We start from the raw sequence: 13,641 nt of genomic DNA, 5'->3' as shown, positions 1-13,641 counted from the left end.
TCAAAGGGTTCAGGAAGGCTCATGTGGCGAGAAGTGACAAGTTTTGGGCAGGATAATATCAGATTTAATTCAGTAGAACAAGTATTGATGAGTGTTAAGACTGATGTTGGGCTCATAAGAAGAAAAGGAATTACAAAAAATCAGCGCCTAATGTGGGTTCTGTCAATTCCAGCATGGGCAAGCACTAATGAAACTATATGCAAAAGTTGAGTGGACATGCTGGAATTGACAGAACCCACATTAGGCGCTGATTTTTTGTAATTCCTTTTCTTCTTATGAGCCCAACATCAGTCTTAACACTCATCAATACTTGTTCTACTGAATTAAATCTGATATTATCCTGCCCAAAACTTGTCACTTCTCGCCACATGAGCCTTCCTGAACCCTTTGATAAACATCTGGATCGGTTTATGGTAAATTGAGCATTGTTTTCAGGTACACATGAACATTTGGCATAACCAGACGAGAGTATGATCAGAAGCGAACAGTTTGGTGATGTAATCCCCAGTTTCTTGTTCGTTAAGGAAGTGTAATGCTTACTATCTATGTACTAATCAAAGTAGAGCTGTCTTGAATGTCATTTTTTACCTTAGATCATTAAGACATTGACTCGTCTTTATGTTTTCTGTCAAGTCGGTGGTTCCGTGGACATGTCGTTGCGATCATTGATTTCAGGATGCCCTACGGGGTAGGTACCGTATTTATTTACATAAGGGTACAATGAAGTATAATCTATGTAATTAATTTCTTCACCCGGTTTTACCTTATAGAACAAACAACTGGCATTAGTCCTTCCACCGAAAAACGCGTCTCTTGGATTCAAAGTTTGCCTAATTAAAGGAACTTTGGAGACGATAGATTTAATGTTTGGGGCCAACGATTGTTTGATCCGTTTCCATTCGTGCTCCCAAATTTCGACGTACTCGAAATCTGGAAATTGTTCCTTCAGAAACCGTGTTTTCTTACTTGTCTTGACAAAGCATTCCAACATGGTCTCGTTATTGAAGGGATTAATGGAATCGGATCTATAACAATCTTGGCACCCGTGGAAAAAACAACCCATAAATTCGAAAATTATTTTGTTTTCTAAACATGCGCCGTCGACGGAGTAAGGCCCAAACATTTTTTCCCCTCCATTTCTGGCATGATGGATAAAGACCCCCCTTTTATGCGACTCGTAGCACAGCCATTCCATGCTAGAGTGAGAATGGTTAACGGTTGTTAGATACCCTGATGATGGAAATAGAGCGATGGTGGATGGTTTTAAAAAATTTCTAGAAAATACGTGGTTACACGCTGAGGCAATTGTCATTAAATTATTTGAAAAGGGGTCAACACCGCCGAGTAGAGGGTTTTTCGGCGATATAGTTACTTTCAAAAAAAGATGTCTAAAAGTAAGACAACACTTTCTGAGAATATCTACATCGCTGATACAATACTCGACGAGTTCTTTTTTAAGATCAAATACTTGATTACTTTCAATTTTCTGGTTGTACCATTTAAAGAAAGATTCTCGACCTGAAGTAGTCATTTTACCGGGGGAATAATTTGAAGAATCGGGGTAAGGACCTACGTAATTTTGGTTTTCTAAAGAATTAAAATAATGAGGAAAGTAACCCTTTTTAAGTTCGGAGATGCCAAAAGTTTTGGGCAATTTGGATAGAGGCATGGGCAGAAATGAAAGGGAATCGATGAATCGAATGCTCGTTTCTTTAACCCTAATCGAAATAAGTTTACCACCGCGAGCAATTACATTCGGTACAATGGAGTTTTCGTACAGGTAGTTGAGCACGAAGTAGCTATCATAACCCTGGAAGTTGTGAGCGATACACGTAATATTTTCGTTAAATTTGTAATCTTTGAATACGTAATTGCAGAAATCTTCGCATGCAGACCCCCCGTGAAAAACCACTGTTTTATCTCCACACACGTCACAATCGACGGAATCATTAGCGCCGTCGATACAATTAAGACAAGTTTTTTGAAGAACGCATAAATTTGGTTTGTGTTCGCCTGTATCTTGCGTGCATTCGAAATCAAAAAAGAAATATTTAGTGACAGCTCTGTTACGGGCCTCCTGATTCTTAAACTTTTTTTCAGTATGCTTAGGGGCTACAACCGGTTCCATGTAGCATTGATGATCGTATGAAACGAAAGTCCTACAAATTCTACAAAAGCGGTTTTGACAATTGTGATCTTTTTGAACGATCCTATTACAAGTTGAACAATTTTTAATTTTGCCACATACTGAAACTTTTTTAGAATCAGGAGATTGTTTATGATTGGTGAAACATTGCTTATCCTTAAAAAATCTATTACATTCTTTACATTCAATTCTACTCTCTCTATTTTCAAAAGAATTAGAAGAGGGGCAGTCATTGTGCTTACACAGCACGCACGTAAACTGACAATTGTGTTGGTACTTGTTAAAATACCCTTTATGACATCTATCGCAGAAATAGTCAATTTTTAGAAAACCTGTCATTGTGGTTATGAGATCGTAATGATTAGAATGATGATAAAGATATATCTGCTTCTTTCTATAATCGCCGCTAAAAATGACAGAATTTAAATTGTCTTTTGAAATGACAATAATTTGGTAATTTGGTAATTTTGATTGCATCTTTTTTATTTCCTCGATGCCGCATGTCTGTTCCCTAACCCCTGAATCTCTAAGTAAATGAAGGGCGGCTGTTTTTTGCTGACCACGACCTTGCCTAATGTTATTCCATCTAGCTACGTTGTTAATTTTGTCTTCGAGCATAGAAATACCCGTAACAATAGCGCGTGCGCAGCAGATAGTTTCGTTATCATCATTCTTAATCTTAATTATACATTTAGCATTTAACAATATGTCGATACCGTTTCTTCTATAACCCCCACCCCTAGGCATTCTCATGTGAAGAACGTTAAATTTAAATTTGTTATTAATAAAAATGTCCGTTTTGGACTGAAGGACCTTCATAATAGCTGCAAAAATAACGTCAGCCGTAAGATGGCCCCTCCGTCCAAAAGGGATAGAGATAGGTGAATCTAACCCCTCAGCCTGTATGACTATTCGAAGCATGTCGTCGACATGCACGTTAACGCAGAGATTATCGACGACATGCTCAAAAATTCGGTACAGTGTGGGCAGAAACACCTCTAAACTTATATGATCAATATTAAAAAAATTTACTAAAAAATCGCTAATAGTCGCGTTAAAACGTTGATTATACCTATCAGCTACTTGAACGATTCTACAGAAGTGATTCAACTCTACCTCATCAAGGTTAAGGTCCTCGTCTTCAACAGTATCAATGTCGGCAAAGTCTTCTTCTTCTTCTTCTTCTTCCCCGTCTTCGATTCTGAGCCTCTTTCTATTAACGCCCCTTCCGTACTGTATGGGTACAGGCTGAAAACAAAAAGAGAAAAACGGTAAAGAAAAAGAAATAAAAGACGTTGTACGACAACAACAACAACAACAGTAGTAAAGAAAATAAAACGATAGTTACCTCAATAATCGAAGACTCCGCTGAATCATTAATCTCGACATTTCCTCTCAAACTCAAACATTTGGTGTGAGCACCAACACCGTACTATACAGAAATAAAAATAATTAGATAAATTAGAAAGGAAAACGTATATAAACCGAAAACGCGGAAACACTTTGTAAATTATACACGGTAAAATAAATATTACGTAAAAAATAAAATAAAACAAACACTTACTTCTATGTCATCAATACGCAAATTAGCCGAAAGTTCCTGCACTATCTCAATAGCGTTATTACAAATATCCGAAAGTGAGAGGCTATCGGCTTCAGAAACACTCTGGCTAACATCTAAATCAAGATCCTGGTCATTAAATACGAAATCTTCTAGTAGTCCAACATCGGGGATAACATCGTCGGTATCGATATTTTCGATATTGTTTCGCGATAAACTAACGATAGCTTCTACTGCTCTCTGGCATTCGATAAACAAGCTATCGTTAGAATCGGTAGATGATGATAAGGATTCGTAATGAGCCATTGTAAAATAAAATTCTCTTAATCAAGAATGTGGAAGTGAGTTCACTGTAAATTTACCCATATATTTATACACACTAAAATAATTTATACATGATGTCAGTAGCGTCCCTCTTTACCCACCTTTTGTTTTATTTTAAAAGGAAACAAAGAAATCTTTTCGTAAACGTAACCAATTTAAATGAAAATAAAACTAAACATCATAACGGCACACATTAAACTTTAATATGTCAAACACCCCGAGTCACTGCTTTTCAATTTCTACCCCCTTTGTTAACAAATCCGGAAGATGATTAATTACCTGTCGGTAAAGTTCAATCAAGACATACTTATTATTTAACTTCATTCATATGAAATCACCAATATTTAAATTCATTCATTCTCATCTTTTTGTTTTAGTCATTGTTATAATATCCGGATCAAATAACTTATTTTGTTACGTTGATTTAATTAAACCAGGTGCATCTGTTATTGTACACCCTTTTTAAAATTACCGCCAAGTACATGACTAATTCAAATCTTACAACAATCTTTAACTTCCTTAACCTATTGTCTTATACTATTCCCATTGTTAACCATTGTGTGAAATGATATTCTCTATTGTCTTATACTATACCCATTGTTAACCATTGTTATAAAAACACCTGGCGGATATTACGTAATCAGGAAAATTCATTTTGGGCTGAAGTCCTATTGCTTCTACTTAAATAGCGAGATCCTAAATATTTTTGTATTCTTATAATACTATAGGAAAGATGATTCCATTTTGCTAAAGGAACCTTTAGAAATACAATAGCTTTATTTATTTGCAGTTTATTCAACAAGAAACGGAAACTAAATATCTAAATAAATAAAGTATAGACATAATGAATTAAATTAATAAGTACTTTTTAGTACGAGAAAATGTATTATCAATGGGCAAAATGTGTAGCATTGATGCCATAAAAAAATAAATTGACGAGTATCGGTAAATATGTAGGCTTAGCTCGTGGTTCAGTGTAGCGGAGGAAATTCACTTTAGCTGCGTATCCTTATTACCACAACGCGAGAGAAATTGGCCTAACGGGTAGGCCTAGGACTTGTAGTGTGGGGGGCCTAGAAAGTCAAGCAGAGTGCCTCGGCCAACCTACGTTCCCTAGTAGGTAGAATGTTAATTTAGACCAGGCCATTTTTAAATAGGGCTGTATAGCGGAAATAGTTCTGGTGGTTCTACTTATATTTATTTGTATTAAATGATTTACCAAATCCTATACTTATACTACCTTAACATAAGAATTAGTAATAAACTAATAATTACTTCTACCGGAAAATATTTTATATCGACGGGGCAAAAAATATCTGCATTCTTAAACAATAAGTTGACGAGTCTCAAAAAGTGTGGGCCTGCACGAACCTCCTGCGGGGAAGTTTGATTTCGGCCTAGCCTAGGCCTAGGCCTAGCTGGCCTATCCGTTGTATTGTATTGTATAGCAATACACTTTTTATACTTAGCTAGGCCTAGGCCCCTAGCTAGTAGTTTTTTTATTGGCATGTGGAAGGATGTCTTCGTATCAAATTAGCTTTGGATACAAATTGTTTTTTTTAAGGTAAAGTGGTTGCAACAATAGAATAGGCCTAGGCCTAGGCCTATCATAATAATAGGCCTAGGCCTAGTATTAGCTCTAGGCCTACTAGGCCTATAGTCTATTATAGCTCTAGGCCTAGTTAGGCTAGCTAGGCCTATATGACAGATCTGTTTTCTTCTTCTTTCTTTTATGGGAATGGGTTAGGCCTAGGCCTAAGGCCTAGCTAGGCTAGTATTATTACTATAAAGGCTATATCGTTAGTCTAGTATCAAGCTAGCCTAGGCCGAAGACCCTATATTCAATTAGGTTTTCTGTTGACAGCTTTCATTCTAAAAACTAGGAAATGTAATTTTGGTTTAAGGTTTATTTTTTTTAGGCCCAGCAGGCTAGCCTACATGCTGGGACCTATCATCCTAGTATTGGCCTAGCCTATTTTATACCAATACCTAATAAATACAGTACAATCTATTCGCATGTCCTATATTAAACACCAAACCAAAGACTATTCAGGGTTATATGTAACAAATACGATGTAAATAGGCCTATATGCTTTTTATAAATCAACTTCAGTTCCAAAAAGTCAATATTTATATAGTTAAAAACAAGGAATATTTAAATAACGCTAACTGTTACGCCGTACACATCTTTTGATCGATTCAATAAGCAATATTTTATAATTCGAGATCTGTGCTGACTTGTCTGTGTTCTTGGGTGATTCTTCAGACAAGACATAAAGTTGTTGGTCACTGTCTGTACGACCTAATAATTAATAATTAATTAAAAAATTAGTAGAATTGTTATTGTTTCTTCAGAAGAAAAAAATCTCAAAATGACCAACAGAAGACGACTGGATATGTGTTTTGAAGCATCACATATTAGAAGACAAGACCCAGATGGACATTTACTGTATTCTATTTGAAGGAAAAGGTAATCTTATAATAGGCTTACTAATATTTTATGCAGTGTAGTGAAATTCAGGCATCACTGCATCAGTGGAAAATTCAGAATGTTAACACCAGACCATGATTTACTGGCTAATTGTTAAAAAGTGATATATTGTGATATATGCAGTAGTTATTTGAAAAAAATCATAAATCATTAATTAAAAATACTGTTGCAGCCAATGGTGCAATTGCAGATAATTCTTCTTTTTATAAAAAAAAGTGCAAAAAAGAATTATAAGGCTTCCATTTCAGCAGGGCTTGATTTTTGTTTTTGTTGTGACTAGCCCACTGGGCAAGATAACTTAACTTAATTATATTAAGCCTATAGTTTAAGTAAATGCTAAATTAAATTATAAATAAACAACTATAAAATAAAATTATTTTTAATTTACACTAAAATATGTTTTAATGTTAATAATAAATTAAGTACAAAGTACTGTAAAATATTTCATCCCAATTGTTAATTAACTTAATCAACAGGTAAGTATAATGTTCCCTTAGGTTGCTTTCTTGGATATTGGAGAAGTTACTGTAGAAGGTCCAGCGGTTGTATACATTTCATAATGGCTTCAGTCCTGCTATCGGGATGTTTGGTACTTCAGGACTAACAATTCAGGATAATGTAATTCACCACACAGTTGGAGCAGGTAAGCAATGCCAAAATACTTCTCTTTCCCTTATATAGTAACTTACATTTTAGATTAATCTGCTGTTCTGTCTTTCCTGGTACATATCAAGACCGCTACAATGCTGAGGATATATCGTGGCCAGCAGGTATTGAAATTGAGAGCTCCAGAGATGTCATCCTACAAGACAACACTGTGGTAGGCTCTGAGATGGTGCTGTACCATGTCAGTGGGGAGATTGTGACGTTGAAAGTCAATGGAGCAACAACGAAGGCCATACTTCTTTGCACGGTGTTCATGACGAGGGATGGTCAGAGAGACTGCACACAGATTGCCAATTTCTTCATCTGGAAGAATTGGGATTATGGAGTCTTTTTCCAAATGACTGATCTTGTTCTTGCTGACAACAACATCGGGGTGATGCCATTTGTCATTGAGCCATCTTCTCTTAGTCATGAAGCTGTTGATAAGTATGTGTGAGAATGGACGTTTATAATTGGTACAAGCCTGTTCTTTGATTGCGATGAGTTACAGGTAGGTTCAGTAAGATTTAACATTAAATAGCATGTTACAAACCGAATACTGTATATATGTAAAAATCATAATGAATGAAACAATGTTAATGACGATGAAATAAAAGTGGGAAACCAAAAAAAAAAAAAAAAAAGATATAAACAGTTTCAATAAATATGAACATTTTTATTATTCATTTTAAAAGATGTTTTTTTTTTTTCTGTATTTCAATTTTTATTATATTTTCATTTTGGGGAACTCTATTTTGCATTCTGTCAAATAAAATCAATGTATATTTATTATACAGTATATGCATACTTGACTTTCACTCGAAAGGAAATTTGTCAAAGGACTTTCTTACTCTTCTACCTCCTTTTTCTTAACGTGTACTGATAATGCCATTCCATTGTGTAATCAGTTACGTAATTTATAAATTCTGATTAAAATATTACATTTTTCCATTAACATTTTCATGTAAATATTTCAGAATCAACCGGAGAATGCAGGTCAAAGTGCAAAACAGCGTGCACCTCGTCCAGAGAATGGAAATGCTGGATTCGTGTGGGCAAATTTCATGTAATGGTGCTCAATTTTTTCAATTTCATGGTATACATAATTACCCAGCTATTGCTGGAAGCACAAGATTGCAAGGTATGTAAAAGCATGACATAATCTGGTCCTTACTTGGACAAACCTAGTCCTTACTTCGACAAACCAACAACTGCCATTGTTTGAGTTCTATTGCAGGAAACGCATACTCATACTGTTTACACATGAAGCTGAATGCTTATAGGTACAAAGAAGGTAGCAGTCAGAGACAAGAACAGGGTTTACATACATATACCTAATTTAGGGTAAGTACTAATAGTATTTATCCTATATATCTACGGACCGCTTGCATTTATCCAAGTTACGTTATTGTAAATCATTGTGTATCTTTACTTGCTAATTGCATTATTTTCATCAACCTAGTACACTTTCTGTACCTACAATACTTTTCATTTAATCTTAACACTACAGTAAAGTTAAAAAGACCCCCTTCCCTACGTTTTTTAGATCTAATTTAAGGTCACAAACTACAATTAATGTAAAAATAAATATTATATGGTAACTTTTTTGTCTTTAAATGGTTAAAAATGTGAAAAATAAGTTGATTCTAGTAATTTTAGCGGCCCGCTATAAATCCCAAAATGCATTGCGTGCGGATTGATATTTTTGTTTTTCTTCTGTAATTCACCCACTTTTTGATTGATCGTGAGGCCAAAACAAATGGAAGACTCATAAATTTTCACCGAAAGTACCAGGTTTTCCCCATTTTGTATCAACGGAGTCTGGCAAATATAGAAAGACAATTAATGCAGCAACTATACAACGTCAGGCTAGGTATATAACTAGCATACGATATTCGTACGTTACCGATGTTTACCGGCTAGGCCTACAAAACTCAGCCTAGCTAGGCTAGACCTAAAGACTGCCCACGAGAGGTCATTCGCCGCGAGCTACATAGGTAGTGCATTGTTTCTCACTTTTTATCATAATTTACCATAAAACGTACATTTAAGACAAGGAATGACCTTGTTTAATGTTTTTAAAGTAATATATATGTATTATTTTTACAAAACGTCACAAATTGAAGGGAAGGGGTCTTTAATCCTTCTGAGTGCGTGGAGATGGATTGTGATGCATTTAAGAATGCAATGATCAGAGACGAAGATGGTGGAATTCTAGTAGGATCACGGCCTGGTTATGTTATTCCTGATTCTGCATACGAGTGGGACAGAGATCCGAGACGTGGACTTAGAATTATAGGATTATAGAATTTCAAACATGATGGTTACAGACATCAATGGTAGTAAAATCTTTTATCTAATCTGCTCTTTTCATTAAGGTATCATTGGTACAGAAGACTGCATATGGCATGAATCTTGGCAGGCTTTTGAATGCTATGACTACGATTACGCTATGTTGATTATTGAAAGTCTTGATCCTGACACAAGAATTACGACGTCTTCACCAATCGTCATTGTGTCTAACGGTTATGTTGATTTGATCAATGGACCACAAGATCACGGCTGGTGTCATGGGTACACATGTCAAGAGCGCATCAGCACATTTATGTCTATCGTTGCAATTGGAGAGACTTATGAGATGTTTATGAGAGTTCAACGAATCCTCAAACGTTATGACTTCATTTCCTGAACACAGCTCCAGATCAGAAAATAGTTGTCGGCATCTGGTATGCCAATCCTCAACGCTTAGATGTGTACCATCAAGGTCACTATGTCATGCCAAATAACAGGCAGCTGGATGGAGATATGTTCATATGGGTTCCAGAAGATCCAAATAGACCAGACGATCAGTTCATGACTCCAGCATTTATGGCGAGAACTATTTTGATCGCGATTGGCAGACTCTTTGGATACTTATACGTGGTAGTGACCCAATTGACATCATCACTACACCGGTTATAATGGTTGACGTTGGTGTGGCTTCTGTTGATGTTGATGACTTCTATGAAGAAGATCTTGTTAACAATCTTGCCAGTTTGGTATATATAATACAGTAAGTAAATAGCTTTCTTTAACCATATTAAAGTATCACATAATCTATCCAGATTTCTTCTTTTTTCAGTTTTATATGTTTAGAAATGAGTTGAATTTTATTTCATTGCCTATTCTTTTAATATCTAAACAATAATTAACATTTCTTCCTTACAGGCAATTCAACCCTAGAACATGATGAGTTAGTTAACCTTCAAGCAGAAATTGTTAATGCAGCACAAACCGGTACTTTGTACGAGAGTCTTGAAGTTGAGGTTATTAGCAATGACCGATCCTTCTCCCCCAGCCGAAGACCCAACAAGGGGTGTGAGAGCAACAAATACAACAGGAGGTCCAAGTACAGGCAATAAAACGTAAGTCACATTTAAGAAGTAATGAGTTGAAGTAGAGTTTTCTGTAGAGTTACTGTTGTAAAGAACTGGCTTGTATCGTCTTGTCCAAAGTCTTAAATTGTATTCTCATGTGTGGCTTGTAACGAACATAACCATAATGCCTATATCATTACAAAACAACATAACTAATTGGTTCACAGGTATTCTGAGAAGCAAGCTGAAGAAGAGGCATCTAGTGACCCAGGAGTAGAAATCATCTATCAATTCTCAAGCACAATGAGTATACGTTTACAACGGCTGATGCTATTTGAGATTCAACCTTGCATCTCTATATTGGATACCAGTGTAGATTTAACACAATTCTTTCTAAACTCCAATATAGGCTATCAAGCTGTGGTAATACACCATAGGTTTGATACAAATATTCTACGAAAAAAAAGGAATTATTCAATGATTTTTACATCCATGGAAAATGCCCAGGAGTATCTGATGCAGAGCTCGTCAGCAACAACACTGTAGATATAATCCATGGCTGGGCCAACTTCACTGATCTTGCCATTAATCTGTCAGGAAGTGGTTACTTCTTTAAATTCAGCATTGTTTATTCCAACTCATCCACGCTAGAAGGTATCAACTCAACAGAGTTTTCTGTCATTGAGGGTGTTTTCCACATATCAATCGCAGATCAACACTAAAAGTTGTTGAGAAATTTGATGTTCAGTTTAATCTAATTGAAGATTTTACAATGGATATTGCAGAACATCTGGATTCCAAGGTTGGTGATTTTTTAATTAATTATAAGTCATTTTCAAATTGTCAATGCAGTTTTTCTCTCTAATTAACCATCCATCTTCTATTTAATACTGCATTATAATTCTAAAATCACCATCAATTGTAGACTAGTGTATCCAATCTAAGAGCAACTTCTTTTTGAAGACTACAGTCCATTTCAAATTTTCAATGCAGGTCTCCCTCTATTTAACCCACTACCTTCTATTAATACTTCCCCCTACTCCAATTTTAAAAGCATCTTCAATTGTAGACTACCGTATCCACTCTAAGAGCAACAAACGTTACTGTTACCATGAATAGGTATAATAAGTTCAATTTATCCACGGAGGCCCAGATCAACACAGGGTTGCTCTTCCCAGCTTCTCGAACTTCACTAAATTCTTATTGGATGCTACACACACAGATCCTCTCAATTTAAGATGCAGGCGAGCATGTTCATACATGCATATACATACTGTACATTAATTAAACAAATATCCAGTCAAATGTGTGTACAACAGGGTCATTGTTTAGAAATTGAGCAACGCATTGCTTTTTCAACCTTTGACATCCATTGACAGTTTTCATTTGAGCACCCACAGAGAAGGTACCTTAAGTTAAAATGTCAGACTATGCGAATGAATCTAAGGAAGAAGAGTGCTAGCAGTGGATCTAATCAACTATTGTAAGTATTAAGCCTAAGAAATAAATATTTAGAATAATTATTCTTTGTGTTGAAGTATACAGTGCCAGTAACTACTGTTTATGTGTACACTAAACTGTTTGCCAGTCCAAACTTCTAGCATTCTCTTTATTTGCCTTCTTTCCTTCTTTGGAAACTTAAGATTATATAATCGTTGGGAAAACTAACATTATCAGCTCTATCACTCATTATTTCTGGTCATTAATGGTGATGATTTTTATATTTTTAATTAATAAACAATTTATTGAATCATGGCAATGATTGTTATTAGATTGAGAGAAAATAATTATAAATAGACCACCATGGTTCCTTAGGCAGGATGCTTTACTCTCATTGCCTTATTCTTCGGATGAGATGTAAAGCCGTTGGTCCTGTGTACTTAACAGTGCACATTAAAGAACGTGGTACACTGTTTGAAAAAAGTAGGGGATTGTCTCCCGGTGTGCTGATCTGGTAGGCGCTGCACTGCTGGCTGTCGAGGGTCCGTGGAGGGCCTAATCCGAATTTCCTCAGTTTCCAGTAAAGCTTGAGGACCAGAATAATACATTATAATAACACAGGTTGTGTTAAAATACTTCTATAAAGGAACATTCTTACATTGGAAAGTGTTAGTTCTGTAATTGTAACTTTTTTTTCCCTGAGGTTTTTGTCTGGCACTTATTCATTCGATAGTGACACTTATTTATTTGTTTCAGATTATTATGAGCCACATTATTCAGTTGCTTTCTTGGATATTGGAGAAGTTACTGTAGAAAGTCCATCGTTTGTACGTGAATATACATTTCATAATGGCTTCAGTCCTGCTATCTGGATGCAATTCAGGATAATGTAATTCACCACACAGTTGGAGCAGGTAAGCAATACCAAAATACTTCTCTTTTCCTTATATAGTAACTTACATTTTAGATTTTAGACAACAACATTGGGGTGATGCCATTTGTCATTGGGCCATCTTCTCTTAGTCATGAAGCTGTTGATAAGTATGTGTGAGAATGTAGTCATCGTTTATAATTGGTACAAGCCTGTTCTTTGATTGCGATGAGTTACAGGTAGGTTCAGTAAGAATATAAACATTTGTAGCATGTTACAAACTGAATACTGTAATTAAGCAATTATGATGAATTAGATTAGATAATGTATAAATGTAAAAATCATGATGAATGGAACAATGTTAATGACGATGAAATAAAAGTGGGAAACCCAAAAAAGACACAAAAAAAAGATATAAACATTTTCAATAAATATGAACATTTTTATTATTCATTTTAAAAGATTTTATTTCTGTTTTTCAAATGTTATTATTTTGTCAGTTTGGGGAACTATATTTTGCATTCTGTCAAATAAAATCAATGTATAGATATTATATATGCATACTTGACTTTCATAAGGAAATTTGTCAAAGGACTTTCTTACTCTTCTACCTTCTTTTTCTTAACGTGTACTGATAATGCCATTCCATTGTGTAATCAGTCACGTAATTTATAAATTCTGATTAAAATATTACATTTTCCCATTAACATTTTCATGTAAATATTTCAGAATCAACCGGAGAATGCAGGTCAAAGTGCAAAACAGTGTGCACCTTGTGGTCCAGACAATGGAAATGCTGGATACGTG

At 35.3% G+C, this 13,641-nt stretch overlaps 1 protein-coding gene across 1 annotated transcript; it reads right to left on the bottom strand.

Annotated features, from left to right (window-relative positions):
- Nucleotides 1-628: 628 nt before the first annotated feature.
- Nucleotides 629-3,652, bottom strand: LOC144853452 (uncharacterized). Its single transcript, XM_078711149.1, has 2 exons — nucleotides 3,495-3,652; nucleotides 629-3,394 (listed from the first exon to the last, which is right to left on the bottom strand). Exon 2 carries the CDS (start codon nucleotides 3,065-3,067, stop codon nucleotides 629-631), a length of 2,439 nt encoding a protein of 812 aa, XP_078567275.1. The 5' UTR covers nucleotides 3,068-3,394; nucleotides 3,495-3,652.
- Between the last annotated feature and the right edge of the window lie 9,989 nt (nucleotides 3,653-13,641).

Source organism: Antedon bifida, chromosome 10 (assembly GCF_963402885.1).
Source record: "Antedon bifida chromosome 10, ecAntBifi1.1, whole genome shotgun sequence".
Taxonomy (NCBI): Eukaryota; Metazoa; Echinodermata; class Crinoidea; order Comatulida; family Antedonidae; genus Antedon; species Antedon bifida.
Note: the sequence above shows the minus strand (reverse complement) of the source record. Positions and strands in the feature narration are given on the sequence as shown.

Bases quoted from the DNA above. Each gene is read 5' to 3' on its own strand.
- LOC144853452 (XM_078711149.1), bottom strand. From the start codon at position 3,067: ATGCTTCGAATAGTCATACAGGCTGAGGGGTTAGATTCACCTATCTCT.